The sequence below is a fragment of the Colossoma macropomum genome, unplaced genomic scaffold, assembly GCF_904425465.1.
Source record: "Colossoma macropomum unplaced genomic scaffold, Colossoma_macropomum, whole genome shotgun sequence".
Classification (NCBI taxonomy): domain Eukaryota; kingdom Metazoa; phylum Chordata; class Actinopteri; order Characiformes; family Serrasalmidae; genus Colossoma; species Colossoma macropomum.
The window spans coordinates 36447414-36466151 of record NW_023494790.1 but is presented as its reverse complement, the minus strand read 5'-3'; the positions used below and the strand labels follow the sequence as shown (position 1 = coordinate 36466151).

Here is an 18738-nt window from a genome sequence, read left to right as displayed (position 1 = left end):
TGTAGGCTCCTGTATCAAGTGACAGTTCAGTCTGCTCTCTCTGTACTCTGACGCTTCTATCTCTTCTCTCCTTCTACTTTCTCTCATTTTATTGTCTTCCCTCCGTACCTCTTGTGGCTGTATCTTCTGCTTCTACAGTTTTGCATTTGCATTTAGCATTGTCCAATCTCCTGGCTTTCTTAAAAAACCTAGTTTCTTCTTGCCCAGTTACCCAATACCTGCACTGTTCATCGCTTCATTTATTGAATATAATGCAATCTGTTAATGTGTTTATTATGTATTTTTGTCAGTTTGCAGTTTGCCCTTCTGTATGTCTCAGCACGACACCATGTACTATATGAAGCTTCAGGCACCTCACTATCCCGGCCTCCTTCACTCTCCCTCTTCCCCCTTTGCCCTCCTCAGCAGAGGCCAGTTGAGCCATCACTCATGCGCCCCCCCTTTACCCTTCTTCTGTCTCACTCTCTCACCTTCTCCTCTCTCCTTATTCCACTGACCATGCATGTTCCAAAAACAGCTCTCCCTTTCATTTCGGCGCAACCCTCTGCGTGCCTTGCCCACCCCGCGACCCCCCAAACCCCTCGCAGTTCCTGTCCAAGTCTGACTCCCCAAGCCTTGAGAACCCCCACAATCCACCATAACCCCACCCCGCCGAACCATACACAACATACTGGAATTCAGGGGTGTGGCCACGACCCTTTCGGACCAATGGGACGGATGGCGGTGGTATAAAATGCTGCACAGGCGTGAGTTTGTTCGCTCTTTCTGTCAGTCCGGCACTCCTGCAAGGAGGGGGTCAAAGTAACGGGGACAGACTTCTTAGTACAGAGAGCGACAAGAGCAAAAGACATAAAACACGAAACAAGAAGCACGGATAGACACCTTTGGCTAAAGCCTGTCTCACTCCTGAAGATCCTTCAGCCCTAACAGGATGGAGGACGCCCACACCAAGACCCCCGAGGAAGTTGTGGCCTTCTTCGGGGTCCATGAGACCAGTGGTCTTACCCCTGATCAGGTCAAGAAGAACCTGGCCAAGTTTGGCTACAATGGTGAGAGGCATGTCGTGGGTGATCGGGACGAGGGTGGAGAAGAGGGGCAAAGAACGAGTGATTGCTAGCACAGGAAAATGGCTCTTGCTAGCATCTTGAGTTGACAGATTGGCAGCCTTGAGTTGCCCTAATGAAGAATTTTTGAAGTTAGGCAGCATCGTCTTGCAATCATTCTGTGCTTTGAGTAAGTTCAGCTGGTGGCACAGTGGTGCAGGAGTGGATTGATGTCTTTTCTGTGACGATTAGATACACCAGTGATAAACAGTCCCAAGTTCTTGGGTGAGACTTGAAGTGACATCAACAGGTTGTGCAGGAGAAGTTGAGAAGCAGTGCTTTAAAATAGCCCCCAGGCAGAAGGAGAAGACAGGTGATGGCGCAAGGGCCTTGCTTGGTGATTTGAGAAGGCTGAGTGCTTGAGTGGTATTTCGGCTGGGTGGGAGGGGGGTTTGCTTCTTAGAGGAACATCAGTGTGTGCATGCAGAAATGCAGCAGGCATTGCAAAGCCATTATGTCCAAAACCGGGAGAAGGAGAGATCTTTAGTGAAGCATATTTTTTGACACTTTAGCTTGACATTGGTTGCTTGTGCTCACTTTCATGGTGCTAACTGCTTTGTTTGTAATAAAGGGTTCAGAGTTCATCCACTTTTGTAATGAGTATATATCTTTGTCTTAAAGCCACCTAACAGTGGAACCAAGAAAATAAACACTCTTATTGCGTAATTCTTGATTCTGTGCTAAGCTACATTGCCATTACTTCCCTATAGACTTCCTAATTATTTTCCTTTGGGATGTAAGCCCATAGATTTTAAGGTTTTCTCCAGCAGAATTTAAGATAGCGATTCAATCAGTTGTTTTTACCAGTGCCAACCAGGCAATGAAGAATACTGACCGTTCATCAGTTTCCATAAAAGAAATACAACATGACTGCATTACTTCTGCTAATAATCCATTCTTTCTTTCTTTTTCTCATGTTCACCTCTTCTCCATGTTGTGCCAATCAGAGCTGCCAGCTGAGGAGGGTAGGTATACACATTTGATTGGGCCCTTGTATATATATTGCTATTTCTCTGTTCACTAGAAAGTATGTCTATTCATGAAAACACGTTTAATTTAAATGTTTATTAAATTATTTATTGGTTCACTTGTTATCAAATTCTACTGCTTTGGCCTAAACTGTTCAAGAGTTTAAACCCTAATGACTGGTGCACATCTGTACGTTTATTGAACTTAACTCTAATAGCTCATCCAACCTCTTTCAGGAAAGTCTCTTTGGGAGCTGGTGATTGAGCAGTTTGAGGATCTGTTGGTCAGAATCCTGCTGCTCGCTGCCTGCATCTCTTTTGTAAGTAAACGATGGAAAAAGATGTCCTGTTTTGGATTCTTTACCCACAATATGCAACACGGAGAGCCTAGAACTGATTGAGCTGAATAATTACCATAACACTGATGTCACCAATGTTTTATCTGTCCTTCCACATCATAGCCAAACAACAGCACATACTCCAAACACATCGAACTTGGGGCAAGATGGCCCGGGAAAGCCCTAACCAGTTGTGTCAGTATTCTTCTTGGGCCAAGATTGGTCAAATGATAATTATATAGACAACCACAATGATGGTATTATTTGGGCCTAGAAACTATCAAGGCTTCCAGTTCAGTAATAATGTTAAACTTGTTCAGGTACAAAGCACGAGAGGGTCTTTTTGAAGCCACTCACATGTGCAGGACTCACTGGTCCAAACTTCTGTGACACGTTTCTATAACATTCAGCTGGTTCGCATTAGAGTAGTGTAGTTACTTGATGTTGCATGATGTCATTTGGTTATTTGACTGTCATAGTAATATAAAATATACATTTGTCTCATGGTATTTAGCTTAACAGTTCTCATTAGAAGCTAACCTTTGAACTTGGTGTCATATAACTAGTTTGTGGTGACATGGTGTAGGTTACCACGCTTTTCTTGCCAACATACCATTGTTACCATCTATGGAGTTGTGCACTTGCCAATTTGGCATGCAGCATATGCGGTTATGGTTGTGTGCTTGCCAATATAGTATGGTTGCTATAGGCTGTTATGCAAATACAAGCAGCTACAGTGTCAGCCGACTACCACGCAATGTGAGTCCATCCAAGATGGCGGAGATGCTCTCCATGTGCTGATAGCACTTGAAATAGTTTCCTCAAGAGCTAATCAATGGCAGCCTGTCCACATATCAGCTCTAGTCCATCAAGAAATCTTGTTCCAATTTTAATATTCCCCTCTTATGATTTGTTTTTTAATAGAGTTCAGCCGGGACTGTGAGTAGATGAGTTCTGAGGCAAGGGGGGTTCAGGGTCTTAGGGCATTAGGACTCAACATGAAGGGGTATCGGTTGCTTCTGCCCTCCTCCCCACGCCTTGGGCAGCTGTCGCAATTGCCTTAGAAGGACAATATTGAGGAGCAAGGAAGAGGGGTGAGAGGGGGGAGGGGTTTATTTTAAGAAAGACTCAAGCTGGGGGAGAAACTTAATCTGTCAGCAAAGGTCAGGACTGAGTGAAGATGGTATAGAGTGCCCAAGAAAGAGGTAGAGATGGGTTCAGGGACTGAAGGAGGGAGGGGCAAAGTTAGGTACAAGGATTGAGACATAAGATCTAGTAGTCTTATGCAACAATGTTATGAAATAGAAGTTTTTGATGCGTGTATAACAAGAAGAGTGTGGTAACAAGTTCATGACCACTAGGGCCATTCTAGAAGATACATAAAATAAAAAGAAGAACATGAAATAAACCTCCTGAGAGAAGTAGATAGTCCACAGCAGTGGCCATCGATTCCAGTCCTACAGGGCTAAGAGGCCAGCTTAGTCTGGTGATTTCCCTGCATTAACACCTGACTGAACTCAACAGTTAACTCCCAGACTTAGAGCAGAGAAATCACCAAAGTTTCCTGGATTCCAGCCCTCTAGGACTGGAAGTGAGGACAGCTATAGTGATTGTATGGTTCCTTCAAGCCTCATCCAACGATTCTTCTTCTGAATAATTGCACCTAAAGTTATTTTCTTTCCCCTGAAAAAGCAGTTCCCAAGCTTGCTCCTGGGCAAGCTTTGCTTTCGCTTCTCTGATCAAATTAATTGGTTAATTTACAAGCCCTCCTTTAGGTTAAATGGGTATGTAAAAGCAGGGAATAAGGTTGAAACTCCAGAATCAAGGTTGACTAACAACTACAGCTTCTCTTTCTTCAGCTCTCAGACAAATGGTTAAGGCCATCCTTAGGCACCCATCGATCTGTTGCAATATAGTCATCTTTAGTAATATGTCCTTCACTGAGTCCTCATCGAACCCACTGAAGTCGCATTAATTAATACTTAATTGAACCCAGTGAAGACACCTTCATTTATATATGAGAAAATCCTATGTTGCGTTCTTTTTGACCCATATTGTGAACAGCTTTGCAGAGGATGGTACCCATTCTCCCTTTCCCTAACCTTTCCCTCTCTTCTGCAGGTGCTGGCTTGGTTTGAGGAAGGCGAGGAGACTGTCACAGCCTTCGTTGAGCCTTTTGTCATTCTGCTCATTCTCATTGCCAATGCTGTCGTTGGAGTGTGGCAGGTCAGCAGCACACCACAGATTTAGCAACAATCTGGGATCAGTTTCCTGGACAGAGGATTAAGCCTAGTCCTGGACTGCGGGTTCCTTTCAAAGCAGTGCTGTGTAGTCCAGGACTGGGCTTAATCCCTGTCTGGGAAACTGACCCAAAGAGTTCACAATCAGAGTGACTCCAAAAATATGACTAAGCATGCAAATCATTATTCACACTTGCATAAATTAACCAAGGGCATTGAGAAATAGTTAGTGACGGATATCAAATATCAAACCAGTTGCAGGGCTATGATCAAGTCCAGCTGAAATGCTGAATCTTAAATGATTGTTTATATATTATACTATATTATATTGTACTGTCACCTTCTGTGTAACAGGAGCGTAATGCCGAGAGCGCCATTGAGGCTCTGAAGGAGTATGAGCCTGAGATGGGCAAAGTCTACCGATCTGACAGAAAGAGCGTGCAGAGGATCAAGGCCAGGGAGATCGTCCCCGGTGACATCGTGGAGGTGTCTGGTGAGATGCCTTTGGATTTCCCTTTCTTAACATTGTCTCTTGCTCTCCCTTCATGTTTGATTCTCCCTTTTTCTATCTGGCCATGTTGCCTTCACCATTGCTCGATCTGAATTGACACATTGTTGATGCTAGCAGAGCATGTGTCACTGCACACTCAGGCTATTTAAGGTTGCGAGAGGGAGGGAGGGAGCAGGTGAGCCATGGAGGGGTGAGGGATGGCTATGAAAACATGCTGAGAGAAGGAAAACAAAATCTTGGGTATAAATACATCACTAACACCTTCTACTTCCCTTTCCTTCTTTCTCTGTCTTTAAATCCTCCTGAGGTGCCCAGATGATCTTTCCGTTTGTAGTTGTTCTTTCCTCCTTCCACATGATTCCTTTTTTTTGCCTTTGCAAAACTTGTGTGTGTGCTTTTTAGCTAGTAACTTTCAGGCGCTAATTTGTGGGTCAGTGACAGCAGCAACATCAAGTGAGCTCACATGCTAAGTGCTAAATGCTAAGAGCCATGATTTGCATGCTACATGGTCAAGAACAATATTAGGATGGTAATGTCTACACCATTGTGCAGTTAATAGTCACATTTTGTAGAGCTTTGAGCACTTCCTACTGCATTCATCACCACTGCATCATTGCTAAAGCTAAAACACAGAGACCGGTAACGGCCCAATAGATATGCATCGGTTGGCCGATAATATCAGTCAATTATTTAATAGTTTCAAGATCAGTCTTCATAGAGGCTGTTAAGCTGATAATTATCACCAGTTCTTGTCCATTAAAGCAATACAGAACTGGTTAAAATACAAAATAAAGCTAAAATGCAGCCAAACCTAACCTTTAGCATTAAGCTAACATGCTATAACACACAAAATGTCTTACTATGAAGAGAACTGATAAAATAAAAAATAAGGAAAATTAGAACTAATTAACTGGAAAAAATTCTGGGAAGATCTGCCACCTCACACTGCATTGTTTATGTTAGTATTAATCATATCATATTTATAATCATATTTCATCATATCACATTCATATCAAATCGTAATCATATTTCACGGTTCACCTATGCTAACTAATAATCATATCAGTCATTAAAGTGTTGTTTAACTGTTGTACTGTTGGAGTATGTGTCATATTTGACCATATTAAATTATATTGGTATTTTGTTTGTTATTAGACATTTTAGCTCCTAAAAATGGATATTAAATTATATCAGCCACTATTATTATTAGTATTTCCTAAAAATCAGTGTCTGCATCAGTTACAAAATTTCCATATCAATCTAAACCTGTGACAAATACGAGCTGTTGTTTCTAAAAAGACTTAATTGGTGAACTTTTGTCTTTGCTGTCACCCCTTTTTACCTCTCATATAAACATCTTTCTTTGTGCTCCTTTGCCCCCAGTTGGTGACAAAGTCCCCGCTGACATCAGGATTACTGCTATCCGTTCCACCACCCTGCGTGTTGACCAGTCTATCCTTACCGGTAGGTATCACCTGAAACCTTTCATCAACGATTATATATCTTTTATACGTTAAGCATCAAAATGTAGTGGAAAATTAGGACTTGAATTAGAACCTTCTGCTTATTTTGATCTTGAAAATGTTGAATTGATGATTATAGTACACTTTGGTTGATCGAATATTCCTAAAAACATACTTATTTTGATTATTTAACAACTTTGTCTCTTCCAGGTGAGTCTGTCAGTGTGATCAAGCACACCGAGCCTGTCCCCGACCCCAGAGCCGTCAACCAGGACAAGAAGAACATGCTTTTCTCTGTAAGTTTTTAATCATCTATTTTAACCATATATTCATCCAGCCTGTTCTTATATTCACTCTATTTACTGATCCGTCTGCTCAGCCAAGCATCTATCCATACATGTTGTTCTAATCATTAAGCCTTCCATCCCTGTTATCTCGTCAGTCACTCCGTCATTCCATTTCATCCTTTTCTCTCCTTCTATCCAGGGCACCAACATTGCTGCCGGCAAGGCTATTGGCGTTTGCATTGCCACTGGCGTCTCTACTGAGATCGGCAAGATTCGTGACCAGATGGTTGCCACCGAGCAGGAGAAGACTCCCCTGCAGCAGAAGCTGGATGAGTTCGGCGAGCAGCTCTCCAAAGTCATCTCCCTTATCTGCGTTGCTGTGTGGATGATCAACATCGGCCACTTCAACGACCCCGTCCATGGTGGATCATGGATCCGTGGAGCAGTGTACTACTTCAAGATTGCCGTCGCCCTGGCCGTCGCTGCCATCCCTGAGGGTGAGAACATGCAAATCTTCCTCTACAGAACTACGTTTGAAGTCCTGTTCCAGGTGTCACTGAGTCAGTGACTTGCCGTTCTCAAGAATGCTGCTGGTTGCATTGTCAGTGAATGGGAACACTCTCTTTTGCTCACAGCCTGAAGCAATGGATCAGTCAATCAGGCATCTGTGTGGTCACCTTCCAAGCTCTTGGTACCCTGGGATAAGATTGGAATTTGGAAGTTGGTGGAACTTTTGACAGTGAGAGGGGTGGAGGTTGGGGCAGTTAAGTTACTCTCAGGTTCTCTGTGTGATGACATAGAAGACCCAAAAACCTTACAATGGATAGTTCTTTAATACAGTGGTTCTCAAACCAGCCCTCATGGTCCTCTAGATGGTCTACAGCCCAAATCACGACATGTACAAGTAGAGGAAAATTTGGACCATCTGGGGACCATCTGACTTGAGAGCCAATGATTTAGAGGAGCATTGTTGCAAATGAGATATGTGTATCTTAGGAGCCTTTTTGAAGTTCAAAGAACCTCCATATTATATAAAGGTTTTACAAGGAACCCTTAAATTGGTATAGAACCTTTACATTATGTGAAGGTTCTTTAAACATATGAAGGTTCTTTACTCTCACAAATCTCACTAATCTCTATTTTGAACATCATTCTTTAGGGAATCAAATGTGGTTCTTCTCCTTTTTGGCACATAGTGTACGTAGTGATTGTAGGATACAGACTTGGTTAGTGTATTAGAGATTAGCCAATCACTAATCCATGTTAGCATACACCAGCATGGTTGAATGTAGTTATGTCATAACTGAGATTTGGGAGGAGGAGCATGGCTGAAACCCCTCCTTCTTCCAATCTAACACCCTATAAATTCACATTCTCACCTTCCGTTCCCATGACGAAGGGTTCACAATCCCCACAGCCACCTCAGTCCTACATCAGTCCTACTACAGCTATGAGGGGGATCTAGCCTTCTAGCTACTGGCAGAAGCTGCCCAGAGCTCCAGCCCCTCCCTCAATCTTCCCTCATACTATCACCGCCATGTTGAAGGCATGTTCTGAACTCACAAAAATCAGATTGATCATCTTCTTTTAAGGCGTTCAGCAGAGCTGTATTCACTAGTGGCAAGCTTCGTGTTCTTTGGACTGTAAGGAATACTGTAGTAAAGGGGCTCCTCATTGTAGGACATACTAAAATTAATTAATGTAAGGTTAGAAAGGGTTAGACACAGTTATATATTGCTGCAACACTTACTGGACAAAGTCAGCATTTCTCCATTCGAAACACTATGTATTTTTATTGTGGATCATTTAATTAGGCAAAAGCACTTTTTACAGGTCCATAATGTTCATATCTAGAACGATATTCGAAGGTTATTCTAACAGATAGAAATACACAACAGAAAAGCACTGAGGATTATGTTGTTTTGTTCTATAAAAGAAGTCGTCGCTTGTCAAACTTTGAGTGGTGGTGGTAGCAAGAGGAACACATAAAGGCATAGAAGCTAGAGGGTCACCAACTTTGGTCCTGGAGATCCACCTTCCTGTGGAGTGGAGTTCCAGCCGCAATCGTCCACATCTTCTCCAGATAATTAAACATCTTCAGAAGTCCTTGACTGGCTGGTCCACACACATTATTTCAGGTATGGGAATTGGGCAGCATGTTAGATGCAGGTTGGGACTAAACTGCAGGAAAGTAGATCTCCAGGAGGAGGGTTGGTGACCACTAGATTAGTTCATCAGTCGAAAAATAGTCATATCTGTGCATAATTTATGTGAATTCTCCTTTCTCCAGGTCTGCCCGCTGTCATCACCACCTGTCTGGCTCTGGGTACCCGCCGTATGGCCAAAAAGAACGCCATTGTCCGCTCTCTGCCCTCTGTGGAGACTCTGGGCTGCACCTCTGTCATCTGCTCAGACAAGACTGGTACCCTCACCACCAACCAGATGTGTGTGACAAAAGTATGTCAGATGGCTGCCTCTTCCTCACCTGAACTCCTATACAAACTAATAAGCAATATATTAGTTATAGTTATATATTAGTTAACTCTGAAGGAAAGTGCCTCCTCTGGTCGTCCTCAGTCTTTACAAACTTTGTTTCTGTGATAAGAACCAGATGAATTCCTAATTGCATAACTAATCACATTTAAAATGTAAAGGTTTCTTATATTTCTTATGGTTGTGCTAAGAAATTTAGTTTACCTTCAGAGAATCAGAGGGATTGTATAAATGTATATATTTGATATTAACAAAATTGACTTAAAAATCTAACTGTGAGTCTGATCAGTGCTTAATTAATGTATTTTTAGATCTGTGTGCTAAACCATTGGTCTTTCAACAGATGTTCATCATTGACAGAGTGGATGGTGATCATGTTAACCTGGAATGCTTCGACATCTCTGGCTCCAAATACACCCCTGAGGGCGAGGTGTAAGTACTTCCTCAAACACTTATACACACATACTCGTTTCCTCTCAAGACATTACAATTCTTACACAAACCATCGCACAAATACAATAAAGAGTATGTTTACGCAGAACAAGGCAATTCAGTCTAAAGTTCTGTTAGCAGAGTAATTTAAATCAGAGCCTTCTTTTACTGTTTTAAAACTGTCTGGATGAAAGAGTGAAATGTTGATTTTTTGCTCTCTCAGTACTAAGGGCAGTGCTAAGGTTGACTGCAGTCAGTATGATGGTCTGGTTGAGCTGGCCACCATCTGTGCCCTGTGCAACGACTCTTCCCTGGACTACAACGAGGTAAGAGACATATTCATATGTTCAGGTTCATCCTTTCTGTCCATCAGCCACTATCTTTCACCCAATTAAGGCTGATTACAGCACATTTAGGCACAGCACATTACCCTTAGAAGAGCTATTGATGTTTGTTATACATTTCATTTACATTACACTATTACTAAAATGTAATTACATAGTTAATTACATAGGACCTTGTGTAATAATTACTTTTATGTTTACATTGCCGATTTATTGCATTGAATGGTTCAAGTTTGCACTTTACACCTTTTTCCATTTGATCTTAGAACATGACAAATATTTTTGAGTTATTATGTAAACAGAAGAGAAGACTGTATGCAACAATATCTTTGCATTGGTTTAAAATTTTAGAATTCACAGTTTCAACAGATTTTTTCGTGTTTCTTTTAGAAATAATTAACACAAAATTACAATATGCTGTTGTTACCGCCGGAAGTAACAGCAACTTCTAAGGGATAGGATACACTAGGTTAAACTTTCAATTAAAATATGAAGACAAAAAAATTCATTTCATGATAGTGTTTAAACTGTTTTTTTTTTTTTTACTGTAGTGGTAGATTCATTTCTATTCACTCTACGCTTACCCCACAGTCTAAGAAGATCTATGAGAAGGTCGGTGAGGCCACTGAGACTGCCCTCTGCTGCCTGGTTGAGAAGATGAATGTGTTCAAGACCAGTGTTCGCAACCTGAGCAGTGTTGAGAGAGCCAACGCCTGCTGCAGTGTAAGTCTATTAGTTTAAACAGGCTGTGAAATCTACGTGATAATGCTGGTGATTACAGCGGTGGTGAAGATGGTTTTCCCTTCTCCTCACCTGCAGGTCATTAAGCAGCTGATGAAGAAGAACTTCACCCTGGAGTTCTCCCGTGACAGGAAGTCCATGTCTGTGTACTGCACCCCAACCAAGGGCGATAGCGGCAGCAAGATGTTTGTGAAGGTGAGCACTCTCTCTCTGTGCTAGCAGCCTAGTCTTTTTCTCTCATCTCTCGCTTGGCTTAACATCGTCTCTCTCTCCCCACTCTCACCAATAGGGTGCCCCCGAAGGTGTGATTGACAGGTGTGCCTATGTGCGCGTTGGTGCTACCCGTGTGCCCCTGACCGGCCCCGTCAAGGAGAAGATCATGGCCATCATTAAGGAGTGGGGTACCGGCCGTGACACCCTCCGTTGCCTGGCCTTGGCCACACGTGACACTCCCCTGAAAGTTGAGGAGATGAACCTGGATGACTCCACCAAATTCGCTGACTACGAGGTGCAGAGACTAAAAATGATCCCTAGGAACTTCATCTGAGGTTGACAAAACCAGAGAATAACAAAGTTTTTCTTTTCATGAACATAGCTCATGGCTGTCTTTCTGTTCTTCTATCATTTCTTTTATCCATCTCAGACTGACCTGACCTTCGTTGGCTGCGTGGGTATGCTGGATCCCCCTCGTAAAGAGGTCACAGGCTCCATTGAGCTCTGCAGAGCTGCTGGCATCCGTGTCATCATGATCACTGGTGCATATTCCACTTCCTTCCTCTAACTCACTGCCTCTCCATCTTTATATCTTCTTATTTTTATTTATGATATAACTAACATATCTTTCCTATGTTCCCGTTTATTGCAGTGGTTCTTAGCCTTGGTCCTGGAGAGCTCCTGCCCTCTATTTAAAAAGCACTTCCTAAGTTGAAGTGGGTGCATTAGTGCAGGGACATTCCAGGACCTTGACTGTGGACCACTGATCTATTGTGTCATATATTGTGCTCCAGTTACTAAAAATCTCAAACCCATCATCCCTTAGGTGACAACAAGGGTACCGCTGTCGCTATCTGCCGTCGTATTGGTATCTTTGGTGAGGATGAGGATGTGAGCGGCAGGGCTTACACCGGCCGTGAGTTTGATGACTTGTCCCGTGCCGAGCAGAGTGAAGCCGTGACCCGGGCTTGCTGCTTCGCCCGTGTTGAGCCTTCCCACAAGTCCAAGATTGTTGAGTTCCTGCAGGGCTACGATGAGATCACTGCCATGGTGAGCAACTCTCACCTCACACATTACAGAAAAAAATGTTTCCTCTAGCACAACTGAATATTACTTAGGTGGACCATATTACTGAGTCCCATCCATGGTCTCGATGTAAACCTGCTCTGCATATTTTAGTCTTTCTGGAGTACCCGTTCACTGGTTCGCTGCACGCTTTGTGGAGTGTGCCTGAACTGTGCAGAGCAGGGGACTAACTCCAGGACCAGGGATGGGGAACAGTGCACTAACACCCCTGGTCTCCTCAACACTCTTTCCCCTCCTCCATCCAGACTGGTGATGGTGTGAATGATGCCCCCGCTTTGAAGAAAGCGGAGATTGGCATTGCCATGGGCTCTGGCACTGCCGTTGCCAAGTCAGCCTCTGAGATGGTCCTGGCCGACGACAACTTCTCTTCCATTGTGGCCGCTGTTGAGGAAGGTAGAGCTATCTACAACAACATGAAGCAGTTCATCCGCTACCTCATCTCCTCCAACGTTGGAGAGGTCGTTTGGTGAGGACCAATGCATTAATATTATGCAGACTGTTGTATCTGTGCATGGATGCTTAGGCGTGACATTCTCTTTCCTCTCTTGACTCTTCCCTCAGTATCTTCCTGACTGCTGCTCTTGGTCTGCCTGAGGCTCTTATCCCAGTGCAGCTGCTCTGGGTGAACCTGGTTACTGATGGTCTTCCTGCCACCGCCCTGGGCTTCAACCCCCCTGATCTGGACATCATGGGCAAGCCACCCCGCTCTCCCAAGGAGCCCCTCATCTCCGGATGGCTCTTCTTCAGATACCTGGCCATTGGTGGTAAGCATTGTAGTGGTCTTGACATAGTGGCTCTCCAGTCCAGTCCTGTGGACCCACTGCTCTGCAGTTTACAATAAGCCCTTCCCCAGGATGTTGTCAAACTCTTCATGAGCTGGGTCAGGTGTGTTGGAATAAGGAGTTATGCACAGGGCTCCAGGACTGGAGCTGAGAACCCCAGTGCTTTTGTGTTAGAAACTCTTGGGGGACTTTGAGGCCTTGTGAATATTTGATACAGGTGTACTGGGAGCAAAGTTGTGGACTGTCTGGTTGGCCAAAGGGTTGAGAAACACTGCTTAAACACATAATTGGTAGCAAGTTTGACTTGATCGCAAAAGAGCCATCACTGGGTTCTTGAATAGTTCAGCCAGCTAAGACAATGTTCAGAGTTTAGCTGTGTTGTTAAATCTGACATTAAATCCTATAGTATGGCCTCATTCTTTTCTCCCACAGCGATACTAACCATCTGAGGGTGTTTCCTGTTTTGTGACACAGTGGATAATTGGTTGTTTTTGTTCTTGCCCTTCTCCACAGGATATGTCGGTGCCGCCACTGTTGGTGCTGCTGCCTACTGGTTCCTGTATGATGAAGAAGGCCCACAAGTGACCTACTATCAGCTGGTGACTCTTTTTCTCTGCTGAACATCTTTTGTTTGTTCACAAGAGCCACTGCTGTGGTTGTTGTTTGACTAAGTTCTTTCTTCTTTCTACCTTGTCCTGCTGTGCAGTCTCACTTCATGCAGTGCCACGGTGAGAATGAGGACTTCGTCGGCATCGACTGTGAGGTGTTTGAGGCTGCTCCTCCCATGACCATGGCCCTGTCTGTGCTGGTCACCATCGAGATGTGCAACGCCCTCAACAGGTTAGAGATGATCCTCACAGCAAGCTTAGATCCATGTTACTAAGCACTTAACTCTGGTCCCTGGTTTTCTTCTTTGCCAGCCACTAGCTTTCACTGCTGTCTCCAGGCGCTGGCTGTCTTATTGCTGTCTCTGCAATAAAGTACTAGGGGTGCAACTGTGGCATATTCTTATTTGCAAATGTTCTGTTAAAGACTATCTCAGTAAAAGCTCAAAACATGCATATTCCCATTTAGTCTCAGAAATCAATGCAGCTAAAAGCATGCTGGCTAAATAACTGTCCAGAACAGTAGGAGCCCTGATGTCATCAACATCAATGTCGATATCAAACTGCATCGAATTTTATTGAATATTAATTTCAGCCCCAGACAAAACCCATCGCCTGTCTCTTTCCAGCTTGTCTGAGAACCAGTCTCTGGTTCGCATGCCCCCATGGAGCAACGGCTGGCTGTTGGCCGCCATGACCCTCTCCATGTCCCTGCACTTCCTTATCATTTATGTGGACCCCCTGCCCGTAAGTCTTTCCCTCTCACAGTGCCCCCTACTGACCTTCTCTTCTCCACTTATTACTAACATTTCACTCTGTTGACACTTAATTTTACAGTACATTGACTCACAGAAGTCTTGAGTTAGTAATGTTGTTTTGCTATACATTACATCACATAATCCTTTAAAGATAATTACATATAGTTGAAGTGTGCAAAAGATTTTTCAAATTTCAAATTGCATTTTGTTGATTTTCTAAGTGAAAATAATACTCTTACTTATATTATAATATCAGACATAAAATAATACTCATCCTCTAATGAGATTTACTGTTTGCTGAAAATAAAATAAAATGTGGCCTGTGGAAAAGTTTTATGTTTAATTTTTATTTTTTTTCCAATATGTTAACCTTAGCAAAGTAAACAGAAATTGTGCACTAAACTTTTCTGTAGAAGATGTGTTAACTTATTTTCACTTAGAAAATCAACAAAACATGTAACATTTGACCAGGAGTGTTCAAACGTTTGCATCCGACTGTATGTAACGAATTACATTTACCTCTGGTTTACGTTCTGGTCAAGTCCATAAATGACAAAAACATGGCAAAAATGGAAAAAAAATTTAAATGAATTTTTATTACTAATTTTATTATTTATTAAATTTTTATTACAATCTTTTTTCACTTCCGACAGAATGTCTCACGTTTATTTTATTTTTTATTTTTTGGGGTGAGACAAAATGTAAAATTACTCCATGCAACGGCGACTTCTAAGCTTGAAAATATTTAGCATTAGCCTACACTACAGCACTTCTCTCTCATCCTCCAGATGGTCTTCAAGCTGACTCACTTGAACGTGGAGCAGTGGCTGGTGGTGCTCAAACTCTCCATCCCCGTCATCCTCCTGGATGAGGTGCTGAAGTTCGTCGCCCGCAATTACCTGGAGGGTAAGACCACCTGATGTGTTTTTTCAGGAAGTTGCTATTACTTTATTAATGGATTAATAACTACTAGAATTGTTTATTCATTGAATACTTTCATATGTAACTAATATCTAATACTGTTCATATTCACTTTCAAATCAGTACCAACCAGTGGAGTTCATTTAATACTTTTATATGTAACCAACACTTAATTATCTAATACTTAACAGTTCACATGCAGTGTTTTAAATGTCTGTAAAACCCACCACCAATCTTCTCATCACTACATATACCCCACCCTCACTCTGTCTCTCCATGTTTAACTCTCTGACACATTTCATCCCTTCTTCACTAACTTCTTCTATTCATTTCCAGCCTAAGAAAGTTCCCTCCCTCAGTTACCAAGTAACAAAAGCAGGTACACGACAAACATCCTTCCGCAGCCTCTGTGCTCTGTTTGTACATTAGTACATGTGTATGTGTGGGAGCGAATGTCGTGGTCGGATGAGCGGAAACGAGTCCGCAGTGCAAGCACTGGGAGAACCTCTCGTTTGTCTGGTGTTCGCTGCAGTTTACCTCTTTCCCTATAGGGGGCATCTGTGAGCACTGTGCCTACACAAATGTAGCCAATGCATGGCTGTAGAGGAGATTTTATATGAATGCAGGTCACTTTCACTGATGTCCAGGGGTGGAAAATGTGCAGAAAAACTGGGCACTGCAAAAAATGATAGTCAATATATCAGATATTTCTCATTATGATAGAGTTGTAAGAATATTATAAGGTTATTCAACTTATTTCTAGATTCTTATTCAATTGGCAGATCACTTCAAGAAATAATGCAGTTTATCTACCAACAGAATATAATTTGTCTAGATAAAATAGCATAAAACAAGTAAAATACATCTAGTAAAATATACAAACAGTTGAATACCCTAACAACAGCTTCATAATGGGAAATATTAGCTATATTGACTAAATTTAAGAGGATTTCTCTTCCCAAGATAAGATTTTTGCAGTGAAGTATGAACACTGTCAAAATCTTGCTCAATGTCTGTCAGACTTTAAGCTGAAATCACCTGACAGAGAACAGAAAAAAGTTCAGTAGCACAAAGAAAACAAACGAGTACATTTAAAACATTTTATGATTTAAAAATAAACTAACTTCACATGTTTAAAGAAAACTGACAAAATATGATTGTAGGCCAATTTAAAGTGAATGTTTACATTAAGCAAACCAGAGAAATGGAGGAGGTTTGAGCTAAGAAAGCTGCCCCTTCACATGAGGTAATACTAACACTGGAAATGGTGCAACATGAGACCTTTTAGCAAACTTTAATGAAACTGTTAGAATAGTATATGTTTTAATCACAAATGTGAGCACCAAACAGTACAATCTGACCGATATGTTGAACTAACTGTCAGCAGCTAAGTTGGCTAACTGGTATTAGCTAACTGCTCTGTAACATTGTTCATCAGTAGATGTCAGAGTAAAATGACTGTTAGCAAATACAGTATCTCATAAAATTTAGGGTAAATCTGTCTGTGAATATTTTTGACATTGAGCTGTGAGTTTGGTCTTCCACAGAGTTTAATCCAAAACTTTTCCAGCTTCAGGAATGAAATGAAAACAGCAGATGAGGATTGCGTGAGTCAAGGGTTATACGCTCCCTAGTTACAACTTTCCACCATCTCTTAGCCTTATAATTCTGAGTAATTTAGTGCCACAGACATTCTCACAGCAGGTTTGTGAGTTTTTCCTTGGTTTGTTGGAGGAAGAAGTGCGTAGAGGTTTGTGATTGGCTGAATCTCAATCATTTGTTTGGCAAGTTGCAAGTGGAAGTAGCTAAAAATTTACTTGAGTGAAAGTCAAAAGTGATCAATGTTTAAACATACTCAGGTATATATAAGTAAAAAGTATGTTTTAACAAATAAATTGAAGGTTTTCTTCGTTTTGGTGAGATGTGATGCACTGACTGGATTTTTTAATATAAAACAATACATACTAATAGGTTGAGAGGAAATCAACTGATTGGCAAACATTACAAAAATAAAAAATCTCCAGGCCTTTGAGATTTGTAACAAGTACTTTAAAGGTCTAAATGAAAATGAGTAATAAAAACAATGTTAAAAGAATGGAAATAATAATAATTGAGTAAAAGTACAAGTAATCAGTCACAATAATACTCAAGTAAAGTACAAATCTTTCAAAATAATACATGAGTATATTTACAATTACTCGAATATTTTCCACCCCTGCTGAATTCGGAGTATTTGTGACCGCGCTGGTGCTGCATGCTTCACGTCGTAGCTTGTTTATATCAGCTGGCATATTTTGTCGTTTGGAAAATCCTTGCAATCATCTGAAAGAGCAAATCATTGTCTATGTCTTGCGTTTACTTGTTGCGGTACAAAAGTTTGTCATGGTGGTGAGTTGCATGCCGAAAAAATGGATTCACTGATGGTTTCGTCCGTGTCCAACTGCAGGTGAGTCCTAAGGGTGGCTAGTAGATAAAGCTGTGCTCACAAAACTGTTGCTCGTCTCAAGTTGTGCAGTCTGCTAACATTACAGATGAAACAGCTGGCATGAACCGAATGTGAACCCCCGTGTGTTCTTTCCATCCAGGTAAAGAAATCTAGACACAAAGGAGTGAAGAGGAGCAAGAGAAGGAGACAATGAGAAAAAGAAGAGGAGGAGGAGGCAAGGGATCACTTTGAGTCCGAGAGGAGCTCCACGGAGTCCATCGGAGTGGAGAGAGAGAGGACGTAACACACAGGAAAATCACGAAAAAATCTATAAAACTGACTGAAAGAATAAAAAAAATAAATAAAAAAAAACTCTGTATGGAAAGATTAAATTAATATATAGGTAAATGGTTCCAAATTAGTGCTTGAATGATGAGTAATTTTATTCTTAAAGTTGATAATAAATGTATTAAAAGTTACATTTTTTGTTAAACTTGTACACTCTCCTCCCTCGTCTTTTCTTCCGTCTGCTCTGTCTTCCGTTAGTATTAAAGCTGTTGTACATGCATATTAATAATGTACATTAGTATGAACATTAGCATTAGTACATTTTCCCAGGCTAAAAATTTGTCCCATCTTTTTTGGAACATTATGCAGGCATCAATGTCAGAATGAGCAATTAAATTGATAAGTTATTGCTTTTTTTTAAGGAGGGCTTTCATTTAAATAACAGGTCATGCCTTGCTTGCGGGTGAGGGTAGATATCGCTGTTGTCAGAAGAAAACCTCGTATCTCCATTTTTATTGTTTTTTTAGTTTTTGACATAATCTGAAAATGCCTGTTGTTCTTTACATTGTGTGTAAATTTCATGATGAATGGACCAAAAGAAACGGCCCAAAATTACTTGGAAAAATGTCTGGTTCCAATGACTTACATTAACAGTAAAGTAGGTTTTTTCCTCCTCCTGTAAAGTTACCATTTTGGAGATGCAAGGTTTCTTCCAACAACAGCGATATGCTCCGACATGG

At 41.7% G+C, this 18738-nt stretch overlaps 1 protein-coding gene across 1 annotated transcript; it reads left to right on the top strand.

Moving 5' to 3' along the window:
• Positions 1 to 738: 738 nt before the first annotated feature.
• atp2a1l (ATPase sarcoplasmic/endoplasmic reticulum Ca2+ transporting 1, like) lies at positions 739 to 18209 on the top strand. Its single transcript, XM_036573261.1, has 24 exons — positions 739 to 1049; positions 2051 to 2068; positions 2309 to 2391; positions 4531 to 4635; positions 5004 to 5142; positions 6544 to 6624; positions 6834 to 6919; positions 7110 to 7407; positions 9201 to 9367; positions 9747 to 9835; positions 10059 to 10161; positions 10771 to 10902; positions 10999 to 11115; positions 11210 to 11428; positions 11564 to 11675; positions 11960 to 12183; positions 12465 to 12685; positions 12781 to 12983; positions 13515 to 13600; positions 13708 to 13841; positions 14236 to 14353; positions 15153 to 15270; positions 15622 to 15664; positions 17871 to 18209. Exons 1-23 carry the CDS (start codon positions 932 to 934, stop codon positions 15624 to 15626), a joined length of 2976 nt encoding a protein of 991 aa, XP_036429154.1. The 5' UTR covers positions 739 to 931; the 3' UTR covers positions 15627 to 15664; positions 17871 to 18209.
• Positions 18210 to 18738: the final 529 nt, after the last annotated feature.

Bases quoted from the DNA above. Each gene is read 5' to 3' on its own strand.
- atp2a1l (XM_036573261.1), top strand. From the start codon at position 932: ATGGAGGACGCCCACACCAAGACCCCCGAGGAAGTTGTGGCCTTCTTC. The intron at 11,429-11,563 runs GTGCAGAGACTA...TATCCATCTCAG, and splicing joins CCAAATTCGCTGACTACGAG to ACTGACCTGACCTTCGTTGG. The intron at 13,842-14,235 runs GTTAGAGATGAT...GTCTCTTTCCAG, and splicing joins ATGTGCAACGCCCTCAACAG to CTTGTCTGAGAACCAGTCTC.